Source organism: Nomascus leucogenys, unplaced genomic scaffold, assembly GCF_006542625.1.
Source record: "Nomascus leucogenys isolate Asia unplaced genomic scaffold, Asia_NLE_v1 000656F_137354_qpd_obj, whole genome shotgun sequence".
Classification (NCBI taxonomy): Eukaryota; Metazoa; Chordata; class Mammalia; order Primates; family Hylobatidae; genus Nomascus; species Nomascus leucogenys.
Window position 1 is genome coordinate 9,231 of NW_022097253.1, and position 26,031 is coordinate 35,261.

Below are 26,031 nucleotides of genomic sequence, written 5' to 3' on the forward strand. Positions count from 1 at the left end.
GATCTTGCTATGTTGCCCAGGCTGGTCTTAAACTCCTGTCTCAAGCAATCCTCCAAAATGTTAGGATTACAGGCATGAGCCACGGCGCCCAGCCAAATATCAGGTTTTTATTATTTATTATTTATTAATATTATTTGTTTTGAGATGCAATCTTGCTCTGTCACCTAGGTTGGTGTGCAATGGCGCAATCTCGGCTCGCTGCAACCTCCGCCTCACGGGTTCAAGCAATTCTCCTGCCTCAGCCTCATGAGTAGCTGGGATGATGGGTGTCCGCCACCGCGTCTGGGTAAATTTCTGCATTTTGAGTCCAGATGGGGTTTCACCATGTTGGGCAGGCTGGTCATGAACTCCTGACCTCAGATGATCTGCCCGCCTTGGCCTCCCAAAAGTGCTGGGATTACAGGCGTGAGCCACCGTGCCTGGCCCCAAATATCATGTTTTTAAATAAAAACATAGAAAATGATATAAAAGCTCACGGCATCATCAACAAGAAAACAATTCCCCAGTGTCGCGGAGGCGAAGATGTCCATGCCATTCCTACACCCTCTGGGTCTCAGGTAATTTCCTTCACCGTCAAGACCTCTTTGCGGTAGTCTTTCCCTTCCTCTGGGGTGAATTCCTCCCAGGTGATCTGAGAAAAAGGAGGATTCAGGCTGCCAGATCTTCACGAGCTCAGCCTGGGACTCAGCGGGCTGTGTTTCTTTTCTTTTCGTCCCTCAAGACAGTCTCACCCTGTTGCCCAGGCTGGAGTGCAGTGGTGTGATCTCAGCTCACTGCAATCTGGCCTCCCGGGTTGAAGGATTCTCCTGCCTCAGCCTCCCGAGTAGCTGGGATTACAGGTGCCCACCACCACAAATTTGACTGATTAGATGAGGCCCACCCTTCCCCCTTTAGACTTTTGACTGGTTAGATGAGGCCCACCCTTCCCCCTCTATACCTTCGACTGATTAGATGAGGCCCACCCTTCCCCCTTTAGACTTTTGACTGATTAGATGAGGCCCATTCTTCTCTATATACCTTCAACTGATTAGATGAGGCCCACCCTTCCTTTAGACCTTCGACTGATTAGATGAGGCCCACCCTTCCCCTATATACCTTCGACTGATTACATGAGTTCCACCCTTCCCCCTTTAGACTTTTGACTGGTTAGATGAGGCCCACCCTTCCCCTATATAGCTTCCACTGATTAGATGAGGCCCACCCTTCTGCCTTTAGACGTTTGACTGATTAGATGAGGCCCACCCTTCCCCCCTTTCGACTGATTAGATGAGGCCCACTCTTCCCTATATACCTTCAAATGAGTAGATGAGGCCCACCCTTCCCCCTTTAGACCTTTGACTGATTAGATGAGGCCCACTCTTCCCCCTATATACCTTCGACTGATTAGATGAGGCCCATCCTTCCCCCTTTAGCCGCCACTGGCTAAATTTTGTATTTTCAGTAGAGATGGGGTTTCACCATGTTGGCCAGGCTGGTCTCGAACTCCTGACCTCAAGGTGATCCACTTGCCTCGGCCTCCCAAAGTGCTGGGATGACAGGCATGAGCCACTGCGCCTGGCCCGGGGCTTTTCCTGGGGTAAAGATCTGAGACAGATCCACCTATGCGGCCTCATAGTTGATGATGAACAAGGTGGCCTTTGGAAGAACTTGTGAGCGTGAAACCTGGGCAGGGTACAGCAGGTGCTAAGCCCCTGGGGCTGATGGAGCTCAGAGAAGGGAAGGGTGAAGCCTGAAGCTGTCATCCTGGCACCTCGATGTGGGGGACCCCTGGGGCTCACTGGAAAGTGGGGGCCAGGGAGGAGGCTGGCATAGGGGTGGAAGGTAAGGGAATGACAGATGGCTGGGTCTAGGATGGGGGTGTGCCAGTGGCAACTGGGGGGATGTTAACTATGTGGCAGGGAAGAGGACGCTGGGGGCAGCCCTGGACTGGAACTGGAGTTCCCCATGGGAGAAAGACACAGCCCCTGAGCTGGAGAGAGGTGGGTGGGAGAGGGGCACCCACGGGGTTTTGGGATGCGGGTCACGCAGTTCCCTCACCCTTAGTCACCCTCTCTGGAGTCTTGCTGTTGAGCCTCTCTCTCGGTCTGTCTCTCTTCCCTCCCCTCTCACCGTCTGCCACCCCCATCTTTGGGTTTCTATCTCCATCTTCCTGTGTGTCTACCTCTTTTGGGTTCGGTCTTCTGTTTCCCTTTCATCTCTTGCTCTCTGTCTCAGATATCCGGCACCAATGATGTGTCCCCATGACTGGGCTACAGTCCCCAATTATTGCATCAAACCCTGACTCAGGGGCTGCTACGAAGGTGCTTTGTAGATGTCAAGTTCACAATCAATTGATTTCTAGGAAAAGAGATTGGACTGGTCAATGTGGGTGGGCTTTATCTAATCAGTCAAAGGTCTAAAGGGGGTGGGCCTCATCTAATCAGTTGAAGGTCTAAAGGGAGAGGGTGGGCTCATCTAATCAGTTGAAAGTCTAAAGGGTAAGGGCGGCCCTTATCTAATTAATAAGCTGAAGGTCTAAAGGGGAAGGGAAGGTCTAAAGAGGAAGGGTGGGCTTCATCTAATCAGTTAAAGGTCTAAAGGGGAAGGGAAGGTCTAAAAGGGAAGGGTGGGCTTCATCTAATCAATCGAAGGTATAAAGGGGAATGGTGGGCTTCATCTAATCAGTCGAAGGTATAAATGGGGAGAGTGGGCCTCATCTAATCAGTCAAAAGTCTAAAGGGGGAAGGGTGGACCTCATCTAATTAATAAGTTGAAGGTCTAAAGGGGAAGGCTGGGCTTCATCTAAGCAGTTGAAGGTCTAAAGGGGAGGGTGGGCCTCATCTAATCAGTCGAAGGTATGAAGAGTAATGGTGGGCTTTATCTAATCAGTCAAAGGTCTAAATGGGGAGAGTGGGCCTCATCTAATCAGTTGAAAGTCTAAAGAGTAGGGTGGGCCTTATCTAATAAGTTGAAGCTATAAAGGGGAAGGCTGGGCTTCATCTAATCAGTTGAAGGTCTAAAGGGGAAGGCTGGGTCTCATCTAATCAGTTGAAGGTCTAAAGGGGGAGGGTGGGCCTCATCAAATCAGTCAAAAGCCTAAAAGTGGCTGGGTGCAGTGGCTCACGCCTGTAATCCCAGCACTCTGGGAGGCCAAGGTGGGTGGAGCACCTGAGGTCAGAAGTTCAAGACCAACCTGGCCATGGTGAAACCCCATCTCTACTAAAAATACAAAAAATTAGCTGGGCGTGGTGGCGTGAGCCTGTAATCCTAGCTACTCGGGAGGCTGAGACAGGAGAATCGCTTGAACCTGGGAGGTGGAGGTTGCAGTGAGCCGAAATTGTACCACTGTACTCCAGCCTGGGCAACAAGAGCGAAACTCCATCTCAAAAAAAAAACTCTAAAGGGGAAAGGTGGGCCTCAACTAATCAGTCGAAAGTATAAAGGGGGAAGGGTGGGCCTCATACAATCAGTCAAAGGTATAAAGGGGAGGGTGGGCCTCATCTAATCAGTCAAAGGTCTAAAGTGGGAAGGGTGGGCTTCATCTAATCGGTTGAAGGTCTAAAGGAGAAGGGTGGGCCTCATCTAATCAGTCGAAGGTCTAAAGGATAAAAGCTGAGGTTCCCTGGACAAGAGTTTTATTTCCTTTTTAAAAATTTCATCTCCTACTCTGAGAATGCAGGACGGTTCTGCCTCTGGGATGCAGCATCAGCCCTGACCTGACTTCCCAGCCTGCCAGCCTACTGCAACATAAGACGCAGTCCCTGAGCCGGAGAGAGGTGGGTGGGAGAGGAGCGCCAGTGGGGTCTTGGGGTGCAGGTCACATGGTTCCTCGTCCTTGTTCACCCTCTCTGGGCTCTCGCTGAGTCCAAGTCCCACTCCTCTGTCTTCCCTGTCTCTCTCAGTGTTTCTGTGTCTCTTTTCTCTGCCTCCCTCTCTCTTTCCTCCCTCTGTGTCTCTCTTCCACTCCCATCCCTTGGTCTCTCTTTCTGTCTCTGTCTCCCCTCTCCGTGTCCACCTATGTCTCTCTGTTTCTCCCTCTGTCTCTCTGTCTTTTTCTTTGTCCTTGTCTCTATCTCTCCTCCATCTCTCTCTCTTTTTCTGTCTCTGTGTCTCTCTGTCTTTGTCTGTCTCCCCTCTCTGTGCCTCTGTTCTTCTCTCTCTCCTCTCCCTGCTGCGGTTGTTTTTTTGTTTTGTTTTCTTTTGTTTTTGATATAGAGTTTTGCCCGTTGCCCAGGTTAGAGTTCAATGGCGCAATCTCGGCTCACTACAACCTCCGCCTCCTGGGTTCAAGTGATTCTCCTGCCTCAGCCTCCAGAGTAGGTGGGATTACACAGGTGTGCACCACCACACCTGGCTAATTTTTGTAATTTTAGTAGAGACAAGGTTTCTTCAGGTTGGTCAGGCTGGTCTCGAACTCCCAACCTCAAGTGATCCACCCGCCTCGGTCTCCCAAAGTGCTGGGATGACAGGTGTGAGCCACTGCGCTCAGCCTCCGCCTGGGTCTTTACGTTTGTTGTTTGTCTGTTTCTCCATCTGTCTGTCTCTGTTTCTCCATCTCTATCTCTCTTGTTGTCTTTTTATCTTCATATGTCTCTGTCTTCCTCTCTGTGTCTCTCTTTCCCTCTCCCTTTTCTCCCTCCCTCTCTGTTTCTCGGTGTGTCTGCCTTTGTTTCTGTCAGTCTGTCTGCCTGTTTCCCTCTCTTTTGTGTCTCCTTCTCATTCTATGTTCCTTGCTCTCTCCACCATCTCTCTCCTTCCATCTTTCTCCGCCTCTGTGTCTTGTCTCTTTATTTCTGCCTCTCTTTTACCTTCTTTTTTCTTTTGAGATGGAGTCTCACTCTGTCACCCAGGCTGGAGTGCGGTGGTGCAATCTTGGCTCACTGCAACCTCCCCCCCTGGGTTCAAGCCATTCTCCGGCCCCAGCCTCCCGAGTAACTGGGATTACGGCGTGCACCACCATGCCCCGCTAATTTTTTGTATTTTTAGCAGAGATGGGGTTTCACCATGTTGGCCAGGCTGGTCTCGAACCTCTGACCTCAGGTGATCCGCCTGCCTCAACCTCCCAAAGTGCTGGGATGACAGGCGTGAGCCACCGTGCCCGGCCCTCTCTACCATCTTCTCCTTTTTTTGACCACTACCCTGCCTCAGTTTCTCTTGATGGACCTCACAGATACGACCCTAACCCCAATCCGGGAGAAGGCCCAGGAGCGGGATACAGATTCCAGCCACACCCGTGGCAACGCTGCAGTCGCAGCTGGTGGAGAAGCAAGACAGTCGACACTCAGAGGCCGTGTCCCACGCTCCCCACTACCCGCTTTCCATCCCAGGTCACCGCTCCGCCCACCCCTACCTACCTCATCTTCCACCTCATGGTTATCATTCAGTTTGTCTTTGATCTGTGGAACTGGTGGGAACAGTTGCTGTATCCTAAGGAACCTGAGACACAGGGAAAAAGTGTGAAGAGAACGAACCCCAGGTCACCAGAGTTCCTTCCATCAGCGTCCTGTGCCAAGGGATGCTGTGTGCAGGGTGTCTGCCCTCAACTACGCAAAACAACTTCACTAAGAATCACCAAGTGATGAAAATCTTAAGGAACTAGGCCGGGCGCGGTGGCTCACGCCTGTAATCCCAGCACTTTGGGAGGCTGAGGCGGGTGGATCACTTGATGTCTGGAGTTCGAGACCAGCCTGGCCAACATGGTGAAATCCCATCTCTACTGAAAGTACAAAATTAGCTAAGCATCATGGTGCATGCCTGTAATCCCAGCTACTGGGGAGGCTGAGGCAGGAGAATTGCTTGAACCCGGGAGGCGGAGGTTGCAGTGAGCCGAGATTGCACCACTGCATTCCAGCCTGGGTGACAGAGTGAGACTCCCTCTCAAAAAAAAAAAAAAAAAAAAAACTGGGAAAACAGGAGATCCTACAGGAATACACAGTGATGTTCACAGGGAATCTTTCTAGAATCTTCCCTCAGCCCCTCAGGCACAGGGATGGGAATGGAACAGGCAGTCAGCTCTGGGCAGCTTCAGGGAGTCTGAGGTCACTGGTGTTGAAGGGCTGAGCTCCAGAGCGGAAACGCCTGCTTTGATCCCACCAGCCTTGAAGACTGTGGTTTCTGGGTTGGAGGTGGTTTTGTTTGTTTGTTTTGAGACGGAGTCTTGCTCTGTCACCCAGGCTGGAGTGCAGTGGTGCAATCTTAGCTCACTGCAAGCTCCGCCTCCTGGGTTCAAGCAATTCTCTTGCCTCAGCCTCCCGAGTAGCTGGGATGACAGGCACCCGCCACCATGAACGGCTAATTTTGTATTTTTAATAGAGACAGGGTCTTTTCCATGTTGGTCAGGCTGGTCTCGAACTCCAAACCTCAGGAGATCCGCCCGCCTCGGCCTCCCAAAGTGCTGGGATGACAGGAGTGAGCCGCTGCGGCCGGCCAAGGCTATTTCTCTTTCTCAGAGACAGAGACAGAGACTTTGGAGAAAGCGCTTTTTTCCTGGCCTGGCCTGGCCTGTTTGCCTGGGGGAGGCCCAGGTGTTTCACAGATTACCTTTTAAAGAGGAAGCCAAGGATGAGGCCACAGACAAGGGTTCCCATGATCAGGAGCATGTAAATGTACACAGAGCTGAGGTTTCTGCCGTCAGAGCCTAGAGAGACATACAGGTTTGCGTCTGCGGTGAATCGCTGATGGACGTGCGAAAGGAAATTAAACCTCTTTGGGTGTCCAAACGCATTTAGCCAAAGGGAACAGTCAAGCTGGGAACGGGGACCAGCAAACCTGCCTCCCTCTTTTTGGTTCCTAAGATGGCTCTGAGATGAAAGGAGACCCGCCTGCCCCATGTTTTGCCCACAAGGAAATTTGTGGTGAGCTGTTAAAACTTCGCCACCATGGGCTGGGCGCGGTGGCTCAGGCCTATAATCCCAGCACTTTGGGAGGCTGAGGAAGACAGATCACTTGAGGTCAGGAGTTCGAGACCAGCCCGGGCAACATGGTGAAACTCCGTTTCTACTAAAAACACAAAAATTGGGCCAGGCACGGTGGCTCACACCTGTCACCCCAGCACTTTGGGAGGCCGAGGCAGGTGCATCATCTGAGGTCAGGAGTTCGAGACAAGCCTCACTAACATGGTGAAACCCCATCTCTACTAAAAAAAAATACAAAATTAGCCAGGCATAGTGGCGTGCGCCTGTAATCCTATCTACTTGGGAGTCTAAGGCAGGAGAATCGTTTGAACCCGGGAGGCAGAGGTTGCGATGAGCCGAGATCGTGCCATTGCACTCCAGCCTGGGCAACAGACAGAAACTGTCAAATAAATAAATAAACAAATAAATAAATAAATAGCCAAGTGTGATGCATGCCTGTAATCCCAGCTACTCAGGAGGCTGAGGCAAGAGAATCGCTTGAACCCGGGAGGCGGAGGTTGCAGTGAGCCGAGATCGTGCTGCTGCACTCCAGCCTGGGTGACAGAGTGAAACTCCATCTCAAAATAAATAAATAAATAAATACATACATACAAAAACTGGCCACGTGTGACGCATGTCTGTAATCCCAGCTACTCCGGAGGCTCAGACAGGAGAATCGCTTGAACCCGGGAGGCGGAGGTTGCAGTGAGCCGAGATCGTGCCATTTCACTCCAGCCTGGGCAACAGAGAGAAACTGTCTCAAAATAAATAAATAAATAAACATATATATATATATATAAATGGCCAAACATGATGCATGCCTGTAATCCCAGCTACTCAGGAGGCTGAGGCAGAGAATCGCTTGAACCCAGGAGGCGGAGGTTGCAGTGAGCCGAGATCCTGCCATTGCACTCCAGCCTGGGTGACAGAGCGAGACTCCGTCTCAAAAAAAAACAAAAAATAAACAAACAAAAAACATTTCTTACAGGTGCAGTCACCCCGGCCCACCAGACACGAATGCACCTCTATCATCTCTGTATCCCATTTTGTCTGTGTGATCTGGGAGGTGGAGGTGCACTACTGTACTCCAGCCCCCATTTTTCCCTCCGTCCCCTTTGTTTAGGTGAAAGCTGCATACTTCTCAATATCCTGCCCCTTCCCCTTTTCAATTTGGAGCCCTCAAAATCATCTTCAGAGAAAAGCATGGACCTGTCTCCTGGGCGGCCGAGACCTGGCTTTGAAGAGAGCTTCCTCGGCTGGGCACAGCGGCTCATGCCTGTCATCCCAGCACCTTGGGAAGGCGAGGCGGGCGGATCACCTGAGGCCAGGAGTTCGAGACCAGCCTGACAACATAGAGAAACCCTGTCTCTACTAAAAATACAAAATTAGCCGGGTGTGGTGGCAGGTGCCTGCAATCCCAGCTACTCGGGAGACTGAGGCTGGAGAATCACTTGAACCTGGGAGGCGGAGATTGCGGTGAGCTGAGATGGTGTCATTGCACTCCAGCCTGGGCAACAAGAGCGAAATGCCGTCTCAAAAAAAAAAAAGAGGGAGAGAGCGTCCCCTTGGCCAGGGAGCCAGAATGGTGATGGTTTGACTGGACAAAGACTGACTGATTATTTCCCAGTGGGGTAGAGGGAGGTGGGGCTTTAGGAGGGCTATCAGTGGAGTCCTTCTCAGGCTATTAAGGAATTCTAGCTCATCCATCCTGAAAAAAACACCAGCAAAGCAATGTTGCATGACCCCGTATGAGTATGAGACCACCTCCTACTTTTTTTTTTTTTTTTTTTTTTTTTTTTTTGAGACAGAGTCTCGCTCTGTCGCCCGGGCTGGAGTGCAGTGGTGTGATCCCAGCTCATTGCAACCTCCGCGTCCTGGGTTCAAATGATTCTCCTGCCCTCAGCCTCCTGAGTAGCTGGGATTACAGGCATGTGCCACCACGCCTGGCTAGTTTTTGCTTTTGCTTTTATTTATTTATTTATTTTTTGAGATGGAGTCTTGCTCTGTCACCCCAGGCTGGAGTGCAGTGGTGTGATACCAGCTCACTGCAACCTCCACCTCCCAGGTTCAAGTCATTCTTCTGCCCTCAGCCTCCCGAGTAGCTGGGATTACAGGCATGTGCCACCACACCTGGCTAGTTTTTTTTTTTGTTGTTGTTGTTGTTGTTTTTGAGATGGAGTCTTGCTCTGTCACCCAGGCTAGACTGCAGTGGCGTGATCCCAGCTCACTACAACCTCCACCTCCGGGGTTCAAGTGATTCTCCTGCCTCAGCCTCCCGAGTAGCTGGGATTACAGGCACCTGCCACCACGCCGGGCTAATTTTGTATTTTTAGTAGAGATGAAGTTTCACCATGTTGACCAGGCTGGCCTCAAACTCCTGACCTTGTGATCCACCTTCCTCGGCCTCCCAAAGTGCTGGGATTACAGGCGTGAGCCACCGCACCCAGCCGAGTTTTTGTATTTTTAGTAGAGATGGGGTTTCATTCATCATGTTGGCCAGGCTGGTCTCAAACTCCTGACCTCATGATCCGCCCGCCTCGGCCTCCCAAAGTGCTGAGATTACAGGCGTGAACTGCTGTGCCCGGCCCTTCTCTGGTTATTAAGGGAGCCTAGCTCATCCGTCCTGATAAAGCATCAGCAAAGCAATGTTGCTTGACCGAGTATGAGACCACCTCCTTCTTTTGAGCCTCAGCGATAAACTCAGAGCCTGACACAACTCCCAGCAACGTTCTCACCTCAGTATCAGCGCCCAGGACAGAGCACCTGACCTCTGTGCCTGCTCCAAGGTGGTGGCAGACGGCACAAACATCCCTTACCTCCGCCCAACGCTTACCAAATTCAGTGGCTTCACTCCAGGAACTCCAATTCAGGATGCGGACGTCTGCAGCTCTGATCTTCACACTATGTTTCGCTCTGGGCTCAGAGCTTGGAAAGTTGTATCTATTTTCCAAATCACCAGAAACATTAATCTTTGGAGGAAAAAAGAAAGTTAGAGATAGGCGTCTTCTGCATGGAGGAAAAGGTTGTCTTTTTCATTCTTTTGTCTTTTAAATTTTTTTCTCCTTTTTTTTTTTCTTTTTTTTCTACCACTGTGAATACACTTGGTCTGATCGGGTCTTGGAAGCTAAGCAGAGTCAAGCCTCATTAGTATTTGGATGGGAGACAAGTTGGGAAAATTTGGGTGATGTAGGCTTTAAATTATTTTATTTTATTTTATTTTATCTATCTATCTATCTATCTATCTACTTATTTTTTTGAGACGGAGTCTCGCTCTATCTATCATCTATCTATCTATCTATCTATCTATCTATCTATCTATCTATCTATTTTTTTGAGACGGAGTCTCGCTCTGTCACCCAGGCTGGAGTGGAGTGGCACAATCTCGGCTCACTGCAAGCTCCGCCTCCCGGGTTCACGCCATTCTCCTGCCTCAGCCTCCCCAGTAGCTGGGACTACAGGTGCCCAGCACCATCCCCGGCTAATTTTTGTATTTTTAGTAGAGACGGGGTTTCACCATGTTAGCCAGGATGGTCTCAAACTCCTGACCTCGTGATCCACCCGCCTCGGCCTCCCAAAGTGCTGGGATTACAGGCGTGAGCCACCGCACCCAGCCTATTTTATTTTATTTGAGACAGACTCTTGCTCTGTTGCCCAGGCTGGAGTACAATGGCATGATCTGGGCTCACCGCAACCTCCGCCTCCTGGGTTCAAGCGATTCTCCTGCCTCAGCCTCCTGCGTAGCTGGGATTACAGGCACCCGCCATCAGGCATGGGTAATTTTTGTATTTTTAGTAGAGACAGGGTTTCTCTGTGTTGGCCAGGCTGGTCTTGAACTCCTGACTTCAAGTGATTTGCCCGCCTCAGCCTCCCATGGTGCTGGGATGACAGGCTTGAGCACCGTGCCTTCCTAAAATTTTATTTTTTGAAACAGAAATTTTTAGCCAGGTGTAGGGGTGGGCTCCTGTAGTCCCAGCTACCAGGGAGGCTGAGGCAGGAGAATCACTTGAACCTGGGAGGTGGGGGTCGCAGTGAGCGAAGATCACACCACTGCACTCCAGCCTGGGGGACAGAGCGAGACTCCGTCTCAGAAATAAATACATACATAAATAAATGATTCAGGAGCAACAACTGATATTAACAGAGCTTCAGATGGATAGTTTAGCAAGGGATATTAAGATCCCCAAGTCTAGCATACGCATTGGACAGAGGAGGATACTGAGGGTCAGAGTGGCTGCAAGACTTGGCAAATATCTGGCAAACAGTACTCACTCTAAAAGCATTTTAGAGGGAGATATAATTTCCTTAGACAGTCACTGGAATATATTTTTAACCCACTCAGAGGAAAGAGGAGTAAAATGGGAAAATCAGTAGAACAGGCTGAGCGTAAATATTCCAACCATTGGGACATGAAGGTTGAGGCCAAAAGCAGACCCTGCCCAGTGAGAACTATGAGGGGGCCCTCACCCATGTGAGATCTGCATCCTCCGGTTCAGGGTCACGACCCACTGTGTCCACCCCTGGGCCACAGTGGCACTAAGAGTCCCGTAAACCAAGACTGCAGGGTTACGCTGGGTTCGTGGCGGCTGTAGGGTGATGCTAGGGTTGTGAGTGGTTAAACTGTATGTGGGTCAGAGTATTCTCCTGTCTACACTGGATCCAGGTAGACGTGGGGCAGGCTCTCCTCCTTGTCTACACTGTGTCTAGGTGGAGGTGGGGCAGGGTCTCCTCCTGTCTACACTGGGTCCAGGCAGACATCGGTCGTGGGTAGGGGACTGTAGGGTTACACCAGGAGTCATGTGGGGTTACGCTAGGGGTCGTGAGTAGGGGACTGTAGGGTTCCAATAGGGGTTATGGGTACGGGACTGTACAGTTACACTAGGGGTCATGAGTAGGGGACTGTAAGGTTCCAACAGGGGTCATGGGTACGGGACTGTACAGTTACACTACGGGTCATGAGTAGGGGACTGTAAGGTTCCACCAGGGGTCATGGGTAGGGAACTGTACAGTTACACTACGGGTCATGGGTAGGGGACTGTAGGGTTCCGCCAGTGGTTGTGAAGAGGGAATTGTAGGGTTCTGCCAGGGGTCATGGTTAGGAGATTGTAGGGGTCATGAGTAGGGGACTGTAGGGTTCTGCCAGAGGTCATGGGTAGGAGACTGCATGGTTACACTAGGGGTTGTGAGTAGGGGACTGCAGGGTCATGCTAGGGCTTGTGAATAGGGGACTGTAGGGTTACCCCAGGGGTCATGAGTAGGAGACTGTAGGGGTCATGAGTAAGGGACTGTAGGGTTCTGCCAGAGGTCATGGGTAGGGGACTGTAGGGTTACAATAGGCGTTGTGAGTAGGGGACTGTAGGGTCACACTAGGTCTGGTGAATAGGGGACTGTTGGGTTACACTGAGGGTCGTCCGTAGGGTCTGTGGTTTCACTTACCAGTAGGTTTTCAGTGCCAGGCTGTGTATTCTAGAAACAAAACAAAACACAATACAAGGTCACTGTTTCCATTTCTAAAACACTTCAGATGGTTCACACAGTGTCTCCCCTGGTGTGGGCACCGAATGGGAAAGAGTCCCCGAGGAGTGGCAGGCAGGTCTCCCTCCTGCCCTGAATCTACAAGACGGGTAGGATGAGGAGCTGCCAACACAGAATTCTTCCTGGCCAGATATCTTCCTGTTACCCATCTAGAAAGGTCCCACTGGCCTTGGGACAGGGTATTCTCCTGTCGTCCACGTAGACATGGGGCAGGGTCTCCTTGTCTACATTGGGTCCAGGTGGTTGTGGGACAAGATCTACTCTTGTCTACGCTGGATCGAGGTGGACGTGGGGCAGGGTCTCTTCCTGTCTACACTGGGTCCAGGCGGTTGTGGGACAAGAGCTCCTCCTGTCTACACTGGGTCTCTGTGGAGGTGGGGCAGGGTCTCCTCCTATCTACACTGGGTGTAGGTGTAGGTGGGGTTGGGTCTCCTCCTATCTACACTGGGCCCAGGTAGACATGGGGCAGGGTCTCCTTCTGTCTACACCGCGTCCAGCTGGAGGTGGAGCAGAGGCTCTCCCTTGCTTGTGGCATCGTCCCCCACACCTCCCGGTTGACTTCCTGGTTCCATGGTTGCAGGATCATCCTTGTCCATCCTCCCTGCAACCTCCTTCAAGGTGGCTTCACAGGCCACAGACCCTTCACCTCTTCCTCTGCTACCCGAAGTGCCAGAGTCACCCCAGAGTCACCGCTCACCACCCACCCATCCTTCCCCCAGGCCACTTCCCCGGGATTCCCAGGCTCCTCTGTGGCCGTGTCGCATACGCCTCCCTCCTGGTGCCCAGCCCTGGGGAGCTCTCACCGACCTTTCTGTGGACATCCAGCTGGTACTGAAAGTCCAGGTACGACAGCTTCTGATAGGTCCTGGGCTGTTTCCACCGTACAAGGCAGTGCGTCGTGTTGCAACGTACAGTGACATTGCCGGGAGGGTTGAATCGTTCTGTAATGAGGGCGCAGGACACACCCCTGAACCTGAGAGATCCTGTCTACACTGGGTCCAGGTGGAGGTGGGCAGGGTCTCCTCCTGTCTACACTGGGTCCAGGTGGAGGTGGGGCAGGGTCTCCTCCTGTCTACACTGGGTCCAGGTGGAGGTGGGGCAGGGTCTCCTCCTGTCTACACTGGGTCCAGGTGGAGGTGGAGTAGGGACACCTCTTTGACTACACTGCGTCCAGGTGGAGATGGGGCAGGGTCTCCTCCTGTCTACACTGGGTCCAGGTGGATGTGGACTAGGGACACCCTTTGTCTACACTGGGTCCAGGTGGATGTGGAGTAGGAACACCTCTTTGTCTACACTGGGTCCAGGTGGATGTGGAGTAGGAACACCTCTTTGTCTACACTGGGTCCAGGTGGAGATGGAGCAGGGTCTCCTCTCGTCTACACGGGGTCCAGGTGGATATGGAGTAGAGACACCTCTTTGCCTACACTGGGTCCAGGTGGAGGTGGGGCAGGGTCTCCTCCTGTCTACACTGGGTCCAGGTGGATGTGGACTGGGTCCAGGTGGACGTGGAGTAGGACACCTCTTTGTCTACACTGGGTCCAGGTGGAGATGGGGCAGGGTCTCCTCTCATCTACACGGGGTCTAGGTGGATATGGAGTAGAGACACCTCTTTGCCTACACTGGGTCCAGGTGGAGGTGGGGCAGGGTCTCCTCCTGTCTACACTGGGTCCAGGTAAACGTGGAGTAGGGACACCTCTTTGTCTACTTTGTGTAAGGAAAAGAAAGAGAGATCAGGGGGCTGGGCGTGGTGGTGCCCACCTGTAATCCCAGCACTTTGGGAGGCCGAGGTGGGCGGATCACGAGGTCAGGCGATTGAGACCATCCTGGATAACACGGTGATACCCCGTCTCTACTAAAAATCCACAAAAATTAGCCGGGCGTGGTGGCAGGTGCCTGTAGTCCCAGCTACTCAGGAGGCTGAGGGAGGAGAATGGCGTGAACCCGGGAGGCGGAGCTTGCAGTGAGCAGAGATCGTGCCACTGCACTCCAGCCTGGGTGAGCGACAGAGTGAGACTCTGTCTCAGAAAAACAAACAAACAAACAAACAAACAAAAAGAGAAAGAGAGATCAGACTGTTACTGTGTCTTTGTAGAAAAGGAAGGTAAGAAACTCCATTTTGATCTGTATTTTGAACCATTGTTTTGCCTTGAGATGCTGTTAATCTGTAACTTTAGCCCCAACCCTGTGCTCACAGAAACATGTATGGAATCAAGGTTTAAGGGATTTAGGGCTGTGCAGGATGTGCCTTGTTAACAATATGTTTGCAGACAGTATGCTTGGTAAAAGTCATCACCATTCTCCATTAACCAGGGACACAATGCACAATGCTGAAAGCCGCAGGGACCTCTGCCCAAGAAAGCCTGGATATTGTCCAAGGTTTCCCTCACTGAGACAGCCTGAGATATGGCCTCGTGGGAAGGGAAAGACCTGACCGTCCCCCAGCCCGACACCCATAAAGGTTCTGTGCTGAGGTGGATTAGTAAAAGAGGAAGGCCTCTCGCGGTTGAGATAAGAGGAAGCCCTCTGTCTCCTGCCTGCCCTTGGGAATGGAATGTCTCGTGTAAAACCCGATCGTACATTCGTTCTATTCTGACAGGAGAAAACCGCCCTGTGGCTGGAGGCCAGATATGCTGGCGGCAATACTGCTCTGTTACTCTTTACTACACTGAGATGTTTGGGTGGAGAGAAGCACAAACCTGGCCTGCGTGTGCATCCAGGCATAGTAGCTTCCCTTGAACTTATTTGTGACACAGATTCCTTCGCTCACGTTTTCCTGCTGACCCCATTATCACCCTGTCCTACTGCCGCATTCCTCTTGCCGAGATAGTGAAAATAGTAATCAATAAATACTGAGGGAACTCAGAGACTGGTGCCGGTGCCGGTCCTCCGTGTGCTGAGCGCCGGTTTCCTGGGCTCGTTGTGCTTCTCTATACTTTGTCTCTGTGTCTTATTTCTTTTGAGTCTCTCGTCCCGCCTGATGAGAAATACTCACAGGTGTGGAGGGGCTGGACCCCCTTCACACTGGGTCCAGGTAGAGGTGGGGCAGTGTCTCCTGCTGTCTACACTGGGTCCAGGTGGATGTGGAGTAGGGACACCTCTTTGTCTACACTGGGTCCAGGTGGAGGTGGTGCAGTTCTCGCTCCTGGTCAGGGGTGGGTAACCTCTGTCTACACTGGGTCCAGGTGGAGGTGGTGCAGGTCTCCTGCTACACTGGGGTGGGGGGGAGCTACCATGTAAGGAGAGATACCCACTGAGGCAGGGGGTCCAGGGGGGGAGGTGGGGATGGGCTCGGGAGGCAGGAGTCACACTTCTGTGGGAGTCCTGAGCTTGAAGAGGCTGGGAATGTCCAATGGGATGAAGGAGTCCATGGGTGGGATGCGGTGGGCTTGGGAAGAGGAGAGTGTATGGGCATATGGGGCTGGCTCCAAGAGGCCAGCCAGGAGTGGGGCACTGGGACACGAAGAGATGTTGATGAGGAAGAAATGAACAAAAAGAGGAAGGAAGGAGGAAAGGAGTGGAGGTGAAGGAAGGAGAGGAAGAAGGAAGGAAGGAAGAAGGGAGGGAGAGAGGAGGGAGGGAGGGAAGGAAGGGAGAGAGGGAGGGAGGGAAGGAAGGGAGGGAGGGAACAAAGGGAGGGAGGGAGGGAGGGAAGGGAGGGAGGGAGGGAGGGAGGAAGGGAGGGAGGGAAGGAAGGGAGGGAGGGAGGGAAGGAAGGGAGGGAAGGAAGGAAGGAAGGGAGGGAGGGAGGAAGGAAGGAAATAAAGGGAAGAAAGAAGAAAGGCAGGAAGGAAGGAAAAAAGGAAGGAGAGAAAGAGGGAGGTCAGGTGTGTTGGCTGACACCTGTAATCCCAGCACTTTGGGAGACTGAGGCCAGCCCGGCCAAGATGGTGAAACCCCGTCTCTGCTAAAAATACAAAAATTAGCTGGGCATGGTGGCGGGCACCTGTAATCCAAGCTACTAAGGAGGCTGAGACAGGAGAATCGCTTGAACCTGGGAGGCAGAGGTTGCAATGAGCTGAGATTGCACCACTGCACTCCAGCCTGGGCAACAGAGTGAGACTGTATCTCAAAAAAAGGAAAGTTAAATCAGCTCAGTTCTAATTTGTTACAGCACCAAAATTACACAAATTTTTGTTTGTTTTTGAGACAGAGTCTTGCTCTGTTGCTCAAGCTGGAGTGCAGTAGCACAATCTCACCTCATTGCAACGTCCACCTCCTAGGTTCAAGTGATTCTCCTCAACCTCCCGAGTAGCTGGGATTACAGGCACCTGCCACCATGCCGGGCTAATTTTTGTATTTTTAGCAGAGATGAGATTTCCCCATGTTGGTCAGGATGGTCTCCAACACCCAGTCTCAGGTGATTGGCCTGCCTTGGCCTCCCAAAGTGCTGGGATTACAGGTGTGAGCCACCACACCTGGCCTCAGTTACACAGATTTTAAGGCAAATTTCATTTCACCTATAAACAATAGGAAAATCATGTGTTATTCTCACCTATTTTCTTTGTGTCCAAAAGTGAATCGAAGAATTGGATGCCAATTTCTCGGCTGGTTCCATTAACCAGGAAGTAATTGCGAGACGTTAATCCTGACAGGTTATCCAGGTGACATCCCACATGGGTTCCCGAATCTTGTATGTAATAAGGACACTGGATCTCCCTTTTTCTACTGGAAGATTAGAAAGTGTTCAGAGAGCAATCAGGAAAACAAAACAAAACAGAAAAACACAATACAAAACAACACAAAAGAAAACAAAAAAACAACAGGCCCAGTGCGGTGGCTCACGCCTGTAATCCCAGCACTTTGGGAGGCCAAGGCGGGAGGATCACTTGAGGTCAGGCGTTCGAGACCAGCCTGGCCAGCATGGTGAAACCCCATCTCTACTAAAAATACAAAAATTAGATGAGTGTGATGGAGTGCACCTGTAGTCCCAGGTACTCGGGAGGCTGAGGCAGGAGAATCGCTTGAACCCGGGAGGGAGGCACAGGTTGCAGGGAGCTGAGATCACATCACTACACTCCAGCCTGGGTGACAGAGCAAGACTCTGTCTCTAAATACATATATGGAGCCTGGTGTGGTGGCTCATGCCTGTAATTCCAGCACTTTGGGAGGCCAAGGCAGGCAGATCACTTCAGGTCAGGAGTTCGAGACCAACCTGGGCAACATGACAAAACCCCATCTCTACTAAAAATACAAAATTTAGCTGGATGTGGTGGCGGGCACCTGTAATCCCAGCTACCTGGGAAGCTGAGGCAGGAAAATTGCTTGAACCCAGGAGGTCGAGATTGCAGTGAGCCGAGATGGTGCCATTGCACTCCAGCCCGGGCAACAGAGCAAGAACATGCCTTGGAAAATCGAATCAAATCAAATAAAACCAGCATGGTTTTTCCCGCATCCCTGCATTCCTCATAATTCTTCACATGAGGTGAACACTTACTTTGAGTTTTGTATGTACAAAAAATACTGGACGTCATGGAGGGCCGTCGAACCCCTCGCCCAGGTACAGTTCATGAAATCCACATTGTAGATGAAACAGGAGAAATTGTGAGCAGCGGTACCCTCCCTTTCTGGGAAGAGGCAGAAACAAAATAAATTTTCACTCCGAAGTTCAACGAGGTGTACTTTGATGCTGGTGGGATGGTGGGGGGTAGTGCTGTAAACAGATCACTGAGCTGTCTTGCCTACCTGAGTTTGGATAAAGCAGTTTTTGCTGAAATTCTCTTTGACTGGTATTCACGTGAACCTCAAATGTGACTCCTTCATGTGGACAAATTTCACGAAATGAGCATGAACATTCGTTGTTACTGAGCTGAGGAGTTGCAACCAGACAGAGCCGATTAGGAAACAACCTTCTGTCTCCTACACTCTTCAGGCTGCAATGCAGTAGCGTGATCTCGGCTCACTGCAACCTCTGCCTCCCAGGTTCAAGTGATTCTCCTGCCTCAGCCTCCCGAGTAGCTCGGATTACAGACACCTGCCACCACACCCAGCTAATTTGTGTATTTGTAGTAGAGACAGGGTTTCACCATGTTGGCCAGGCTGGTCTCAAACTCCTGACCTCAGGTGAGCCACCCGCCTCGCCCTCCCAAAGTGCTGGGATTACAGGCATGAGCCACCACGCCCGGCCATGGTATTGGTTTTTACCTGGATTTGGCGAAACACGGCTGCCTCCCTTTGTGAAATCGTCTCCCTATGCTTCCTCCGAAGACTCTGAGTGGATATGCCGAATACCAGCTTGCAGGTGAAAACTCAATCTGATACTCTAGCAGTGCTGAAAGTATCAGACTACAGGCCAGGTGCAGTGGCTCACACCTGTAATCTCAGCACTTTGGGAGGCCAAGGCTGGTGGATCACCCAAGGTCTGGAGTTCGAGACCAGCCCGGCCAACATGGTGAAACCCTGTCTCTACTAAAAATACAAAAATTAGCCAGGTGTGGTGGCAGGCACCTGTAATCCCAGCTACTCGGGAGGCTGAGGCAGGAGAATCTCTTGAACCCGGAGGCACAGGTTGCAGTGAGCTGAGATCACGCCACTGCACTCCAGCCTGGGCAACAGACAAGATTCCATTCCAAAAAATAAAGGTCAGACACGGTGGCTCACACCTGTAATACCAGCACTTTGGGAGGCCAATGGGGGTGGGGGGGCCAGATCACGAGGTCAGGAGTTCAAGACCAGCCTGACCAACATGGTGAAACCCCGTCTCTACTAAAAATACAAAAAGTAGCCGTGCATGGTGGCAGGCGCCTGTAATCCCAGTTACTCGGGAGGCTGAGGCAGGAGACTCGCTTGAACCTGGGAGGTGGAGGTTGTAGTGAGCCGAGATCACACCAGTGCATTCCAGCCTGGGGAACAAGAGCAAAACTCCATCTCAAAAAAAAAAAAAAGTATGTCATCTGGGGTAACATAGCAAGACCACCCATCCATCCATGTAACATCTATCTGTAGAACTGATTATCAATCTCTCAATCTATTATCACCTATCAATCAATAAACCATCACCTATCTATCATCGATCATCTGTATTTCTCTCTTCCTCTGCCTCCTCTTCTGTTCTCTCTTTCTCTGTTTCTCCCTCCTTCCCTCCCCTCTCCCCGCTCTTCTGTCTCTGTCTCCTGTGTTCCAAAAACCCTGACCTTAATCCCTTGGGGGACCAGGACAGTGACATAGTGACAAAGTCACTGACACTTTAGTTTTCTCCACCCTTCTTCCACCACAGACCCAGGTGCACATCCAACTGCATTTGCCAGGATTTCTGTTATCTTAGGGCAAAATACGCTCTTGGGCTAAAATACAGTAAAATATACTCTGCCTCAGGGAATCAGGTGCCGGTACACATTGCGGACATGAGCCAACAGCACTTTCCCAGTCCCCCTGAGATTGTGGCTCTGACATCTCTCCAAATACCACACTTGTGTTGTGTCCATGGCCCTCTTGCTTTTACTTAATTTGATTTATTATTATTATTTTTTGAGACAGAGTTTTGCTCTTGTTGCCCAGGCTGGAGTGCAATGGCATCATCTTGGCTCACCGCAACCTCCGCCTCCCAAGTTCGAGTAATTCTCCTGCCTCAGCCTCCCGAGTAGCTGGGATTACAGGCATGCACCAGCACGCCCGGCTAATTTTGCATTTGTAGTAGAGACGGGGTTTCACCATGTTGGTCAGGCTGGTCTCGAACTCCTGACCTCGGGGGATCCACCCGCCTCGGTCTCCCAAAGTGCTGGGATTACAGGCGTGAGCCACTGCAACCTGCTGGCCCTGTTGCTTTTAACTCAGAAAGGGCTGTGTAAAGGACAGGGGTTGACCATGGGAAATTCGTCTCACCCTGGGTTCCACGACTCTGTTCTTCTTGTCAATTAAGAAACACCTGCTGAAGGTTGTGTTTTCTTGGCAGTCCCAACTTAAATTCATCGTCCTGGAGTCAAACCTCACATTGAGACTAGAAGCTGGTACCACTGTTCGCGGATCTGCAAGGAACGGGCACTGGATTCAGAATTTCCTCTTTTCCTGTTTTCTTTTCGTTTTTTTTTTTTTTTGAGACGGAGTCTGGCTCTGTCACCCAGGCTGGAGTGCAATAGCGCGATCTTGGCTCACTGCAAGCTCCGCCACCCAGGTTCAAGTGATTCTCCTGCCTCAGCCTCCCGAGTAGCTGGGATTACAGGCGCTGACCACCATGTCCAGCTAATTTTTGTATTTTTAGTAGAGACAGGGTTTCACCATGTTGGTCAGGCTGGTCTTGAACTCCCGACCTCAGGTGTTCCACCCACCTCGGCCTCCCAAAGTGCTGGGATTACAGGCGTGAGCCACCACGCCCGGCCGGCCCTGTTTTCTCTCCTCCCACTCAGCTCTGGGAGGTGAAGCTCAGGGCTGACTTTCCTCTGTCACCCACGTGGCCCCAGGACGTCCCACATCCTCAGGCATCTGTTCCTCCCTTGTCCGTCTTCCCTCCTTTTCTCAGCCCCCTTGCCGTTTCTGAAAAAGGAGATTTCCACTGCAGAAATACTCAAACATCACCTGAACACTGGGGGTGGTGGCTCACGCCTCTAATCCCAGCACCTTTGGAGGCTGAGGCAAAAAACTGACCTGAGCCCAGCAGGTTGAGATCCGTCTGGGCAACATAGCAAGATCGCATCTCTTAAAAAAAACAATTAAAAAAAATTTAAATGAGGCAGGCGTGGTGGTGCACGTCTGTAGTCCCAGCTTGCTCCTTCTCCACATGGAGATGTTTACTGCAGAAATCATCAAAAACTGGCTGGGTGCGGTGGCTCACACCTGAATCCTAGCACTTTGGGAGGCTGAGGTGGACAGATAACCTGAGGTCAGGAGTTCGAGACCAGCCTGGCCAACATGGTGAAACCCCTGTCTCTACTAAAGATACAAACAAATTAGGTGGACATGGTGGCGGGTGCTTGTAATCTCAGCTACTCAGGAGGCTGAGGCAGGAGAATTGGTTGAACCTGGGAGGTGGAGGCTGCAGTGAGCCGAGATTGCACCACTGCACTCCAGGCTGGGAGACAGAGCAAAACTCCATCTCAAAAAAAAAAAAAAAAAAAAATCAAAAACCAGTCTTGGCAACATAGCAAGATCCCATCTCTATAAAAGTAAAAAAAAATTTAAATTAGCTTGGTGTGGTGGTGTATTTTTGTAGTCCCAGCTACTTGTGAGGCCGAAGTGGGAGGCTACTTGATCCCAGAAAGTTGAGGCTGCGGTGAGCCGAGATCATGCCACTGCATTCCAGCCTGGGTGACAGAGTAAGATCCTGTCTTTAAAAAAAAAAAAAAAAAGAGAGAGAGAGAAAACCGCTTGAATGAGAACAGGCAAAGGCTCTTTATCCAGAGTGATGTGGCTCTGAACACGCTTCCCAAATTATGGAACTTTGGCAGTTTAAAATAAAGCTGAAGGAATTTGAGAAAACTGCAGAAACAGAAAGCTGTCTTTGCCTGTCTTCCCTGAACCAAGTCACAAAAACCTGGAAATATTTTCCTGAAGCAGACCCTCACACCCTCAGTCAAGAGGGTCCCTCTCGGAAATGCAAATCTAAACCACAATGAGCTGTCATTCCACACCAGTCACAATGGCTGTTATTAAGAAGTCAAAAAACAAGAGGCTGGGTGTAGTGGCTCACAGCTGTAATCCCAGCACTGTGGGAGGCCGAGGTGAGGGATCACCTGAGGCCAGGAGTTTGAGACCAGCCTGGCCAACATGACAAAACCCCGCCTCTATTAAAAATACAAAAATTAGCTGGGCATGGTGGCGGGCGCCTGTAATCCCAGGACTTTGGGAGGCTGAGGCAGGTGGATCACCTGAGGCCAGGAGTTTGAGACCAGCCTGGACAACATGACAAAACCCCATCTCTACTAAAAATACAAAAAATTAGCTGGGACTGGTGGCAGGCACCTGTAATCCCAGCTGCTAGGGAGGCTGAGTTTCCAGTGAGCTGAGATTAAGCCATTGCACTCCAGCCTGGGCAAAAAGAGGGAGACTCTAAAAAGAAAGAAAAAGAAAGAGAAAAAGAAAGAAGGAGGGAAAGAAAGAAAGAGAAACAAACAAGGAGAAGAAACAAAGAAGGAGAAAGAAAGAGAAAGAAAGAAAGAAAGGAAGGAAGGAAGGAAGGAAGGAAGGAAGGAAGGGAGGGAAGGAAGGAAAGAAAGAAACAATGGAAGGAAGAAACAGAGAGGGAAGGAGGGAAGGAAGGAAAGAAGGAAGGAAAGAAAGAAAGGAAGAGAAAGAAGGAAGGAAAGAAGAAAGGAAAGAAAGAAACAATGGAAGGAAGAAAGAGGGAAGGAGGGGAGGAAGGAAGAAAGAAAAACAAGGAAGGAAAGAAAAGAAAGAAAGAAAGAAAGAAAGAAAGAAAGAAAGGAAGAAAAATGAATCAGGAGGGAGAGAAGGATGCAAGGAAGGAGAGAAGGAAGGATGGAAGGAGGGAGGGCAGGAGGAAGAGAAGGAACCAAGGGAGGGTGGAAAAAGGCAGGAAGGCAGGCAGGCAGGCAGGAAGAAACACTTTGGCCCCATGCAGACCTGGGTCCTCATCCTGGCCCCATGACTGGGCCAGGATGGTGGTTGGGTTAAACTATGGAGGTCTCTGAGCCTCCATTTTCTCATCGTAGAATGGGTGGATGGGAATTAACAGCAGAAAAGGAGGCGAGGACAAGAGGAGCTCTGAGCTTCTGGTGGGTTGGCCAGTGCTTACTGGGTCCCTCATAAACATTAGAGATGAAATGCAGATGGACCCAGGGATCCAGATAGGTCCCCAGATGCAGGACATCTAAACAGGGGCCGCAGGGAAGGTTCAGCCAGGTTTCCATACTTACCCAATTTCTCTGGGATCAGGAGGAATGCTGGGTGTGGCAACTCACAGAGCAGAAGGCTTGTCACCAGGAGAAGCATCGTGCTGGTCAGAGGGAAGGGAAGAGCTGCAGGAGAGAAAATGTCACACAGTGAGAAGGGCGGCTCTCCCAGGACATTCCTGGCAGGGGACCCCAGGGAGGTGATTTGGGGAAACAAACCCAGGATGGTGGTCAGCTGCTGACCTGGTCAAATGAGGGGTCATGGCCGGCTGGGGAAGGTCTGCAGGGCCATTATTCTACCACATGATAATTACGATATGGACATCTCTGGGGCCATTATTCTGTCTCCCACATGGGATTCGGACGTGGACATCTTTGGGGCCATTATTCTGTCTCCCACATGGGATTAGGATGTGGACATCTTTGGCATCTCAAGATTGTCAATCTAGAGTCAAGCTTCCATGATTCATGGGTAATGGGTCAGCTGACCTTCACGAGGGAACCCATAGCTGACACTAAAGGCAGGTTCTAACACATTTCAAGGAAATTGCAGTCACTTTTATTCATTTCTGATAGCTTTTACTTTCTGTTAATAATTAGTGGATTTGGGGAAATAAAATAAGAAAGGATGGCTCAGGTTTTCATTTTCGTAACTGGTTTTTTTGTTTTGCTGTTTTGTACTTTTTTTTTTTTTTTGAGACAGAGTCACACTCTGTCGCCCAGGCCGGAGTGCAGTGCCACGATCTCGGCTCACTGCAACCTCCACCTCCCAGGTTCACACCATTCTTGTGACTCAGCTTCCCAAGTAGTTGGGTTTACAGGCACCTGCCACCACACCCAGCTAATTTTTTTTCTGTATTTTTAGTAGAGACTAGGTTTCACCGTGTTAGCCAGGATGGTCTCGATCTCCTGACCTCGTGATCCACCTGCCTCAGCCTCCCAAAGTGCTGGGATTACACGCGTGAGCCACTGCGCCCGGCCCTGCTCTTTTATACTTTTTTTGAAATCTTGACTTTTGCAACAGCTATAAAAGGCAAGTGAAAAAAAAAAGAGGAAGAAAAAAAGGGTGAGTACACAAAACGACATGAATGAATTTTAAATACTTATGACTAAGGGAAAGAAGCCACTTTGAGATGACTGCAGACTGAGTCATTCTAACACTTGGGAACTGTGGAAGACAAAATCATGGAAATAGTAAAAAGATCCGGAGCTGGTAGGCGTTGGGCAGAGGGAGGGATGAATACATGGACCTCAGAGGATTTTTAGGGCAGTGAAACTACTCTTACTTGATACTTCTTTATGCAAAAAAGGAAGAAGGAGAAGAGGAAGAAGAAGAAGGAGAAGGAGCAGGAGAAGGAGGAGGAGGAAGAAGAAAGAAGGGGAAGGAGAAGAAGAAGAGAAGGAGGAGGAGGAGGAGGAAGAGCTACAAACAACCAATTGCCAACCAGAAAATGTTTAAATTCATTTATAGCCTGGAAGCCCCCACTTTGCGTTGTCCCAAACTAACGTATTTCATTTTTTTTTTTTTTTTTTTGGAGACGGAGTCTCACTCTGTCGCCCAGGCTGGAGTGCAGTGGTGCAATCTCAGCTCACTGCAACCTCCGCCTCCCGGGTTCAAGTGATTCTCCTGCTCCAGCCTCCCAAGTAGCTGGGATTACAGGCACCCACCGTTATGCCAGGCTAATTTTGCATTTTTAGTAGAGACGCTGTTTTGCCATGTTGGCCAGGCTGGGCTCGAACTCCTGACCTCAGGTGATCTGCCCGCCTCAGCTTCTCAAAGTGCTGGGATTACTGGTGTGAGCCACTGCACCCGGCCTTTGTAGCATCTTTAGTTCAAGCGTCTGCACTTGGTGGGAACCATCTGTCCACCCTGAGGTTCCTGCTCCAAACCTCCTCTCTGAAAGATTGCGTCTCTCAGCCAGGCACAGTGGCTCATGCCTGTAATCCTAGCACTTTGGGAGGCTGAGGCAGGTGGATCGCCTGAGGTCAGGAGTTCGGGACCAGCTTGGCTAATATGGTGAAACCCCGTCTCTACTAAAAATGCAAAAATTAGCCAGGCGTGGTGGCGGGCGCCTGTAATCCCAGCTACCCGGGAGGCTGAGGCAGGAGAATCGCTTGAACCTGGGAGGCGGGAGGTTGCAGTGAGCTGAGATCGTACTACTGCCCTCCAGCCTGGGTGACAGAGCAAGATTGCAACTCAAAAAAAAAAAAAAAAAAAAAAAAAAAAAAGATTGTCTCTCAGACCGTTCCTCCACAAGAGGAACCTCGCTTGCTAAGGGGAAGTAAAAGCATGTAGGCCACACCTGTTTCTTCTTCTCCTGCCCCGCATCCCCGCTCATCTGTAGCCCACATGACATAGGGATGTGGCCACTTACCCCACTGGACTGTGACACCCCACTTCTTGGAGCCTGCTTCTGGGTCTTGCAGGTGTTTCTGGGCTCTGGACAGACTCTCCTGTGGCACCCTAGAGATGCACGTTCTGTCTGGGTGGGCCTGACGTTGAGATTCAGATACAACTCCCCAGGTGGTGGTAACAGGTGTAGAAGTCCTGTTCCATGATACTGACCCCCTCTGCTGAGTCACTAAATGTTTGGAATATTTGTGTACTTCTCTTGCACTACTTATTATTATTAATTATCATTATTATTTTGGAGATGGTCTTGCTCTGTCGCCCAGGCTGGAGTTCAATGGCACAATCTCAGCTCGCTGCAACCTCCACATCCCGGGTTCAAGCAATCCTCCTGCCTCAGCCTTCCAAGTGGCTGGGATTACAGGCACCTGCCACCACGCCTGGCTAATTTTTGTATTTTTAGTAGAGACGGGGTTTCACCATGTTGGCCAGGCGG

The 26,031-nt window shown here is 50.8% G+C and overlaps 1 protein-coding gene across 6 annotated transcripts; it reads right to left on the minus strand.

The window, feature by feature from the left end:
• Positions 1 to 440: 440 nt before the first annotated feature.
• LOC100605652 (granulocyte-macrophage colony-stimulating factor receptor subunit alpha) lies at positions 441 to 23,334 on the minus strand. 6 transcript variants are annotated; one of them, XM_030808966.1, is made up of 12 exons: positions 23,210 to 23,334; positions 20,223 to 20,365; positions 18,083 to 18,210; positions 17,839 to 17,964; positions 16,897 to 17,069; positions 13,212 to 13,345; positions 12,306 to 12,335; positions 9,689 to 9,841; positions 7,345 to 7,444; positions 6,520 to 6,616; positions 5,334 to 5,415; positions 554 to 631 (listed from the first exon to the last, which is right to left on the minus strand). In XM_030808966.1, exons 1-12 carry the CDS (start codon positions 23,283 to 23,285, stop codon positions 554 to 556), a joined length of 1,320 nt encoding a protein of 439 aa, XP_030664826.1. In that variant the 5' UTR covers positions 23,286 to 23,334. The 6 variants fall into 6 exon arrangements, with proteins under 6 accessions (XP_030664831.1, XP_030664829.1, XP_030664826.1 ...); XM_030808968.1 differs by lacking the exon at positions 7,345 to 7,444 and having other exon boundaries at positions 9,706 to 9,841; XM_030808967.1 differs by lacking the exons at positions 554 to 631; positions 7,345 to 7,444 and adding an exon at positions 5,124 to 5,233 and having other exon boundaries at positions 9,706 to 9,841.
• Between the last annotated feature and the right edge of the window lie 2,697 nt (positions 23,335 to 26,031).

Coding starts and splice junctions, on each gene's coding strand:
- LOC100605652 (XM_030808966.1), bottom strand. CDS start 23,285: ATGCTTCTCCTGGTGACAAGCCTTCTGCTCTGTGAGTTGCCACACCCA. Junction 13,346..16,896: donor TTTGGACACAAAGAAAATAG/GTGAGAATAACA, acceptor CCCTCATTACAG/AACGATTCAACCCTCCCGGC. Junction 5,416..6,519: donor CTTGGCTTCCTCTTTAAAAG/GTAATCTGTGAA, acceptor CCTGTGTCTCAG/GTTCCTTAGGATACAGCAAC.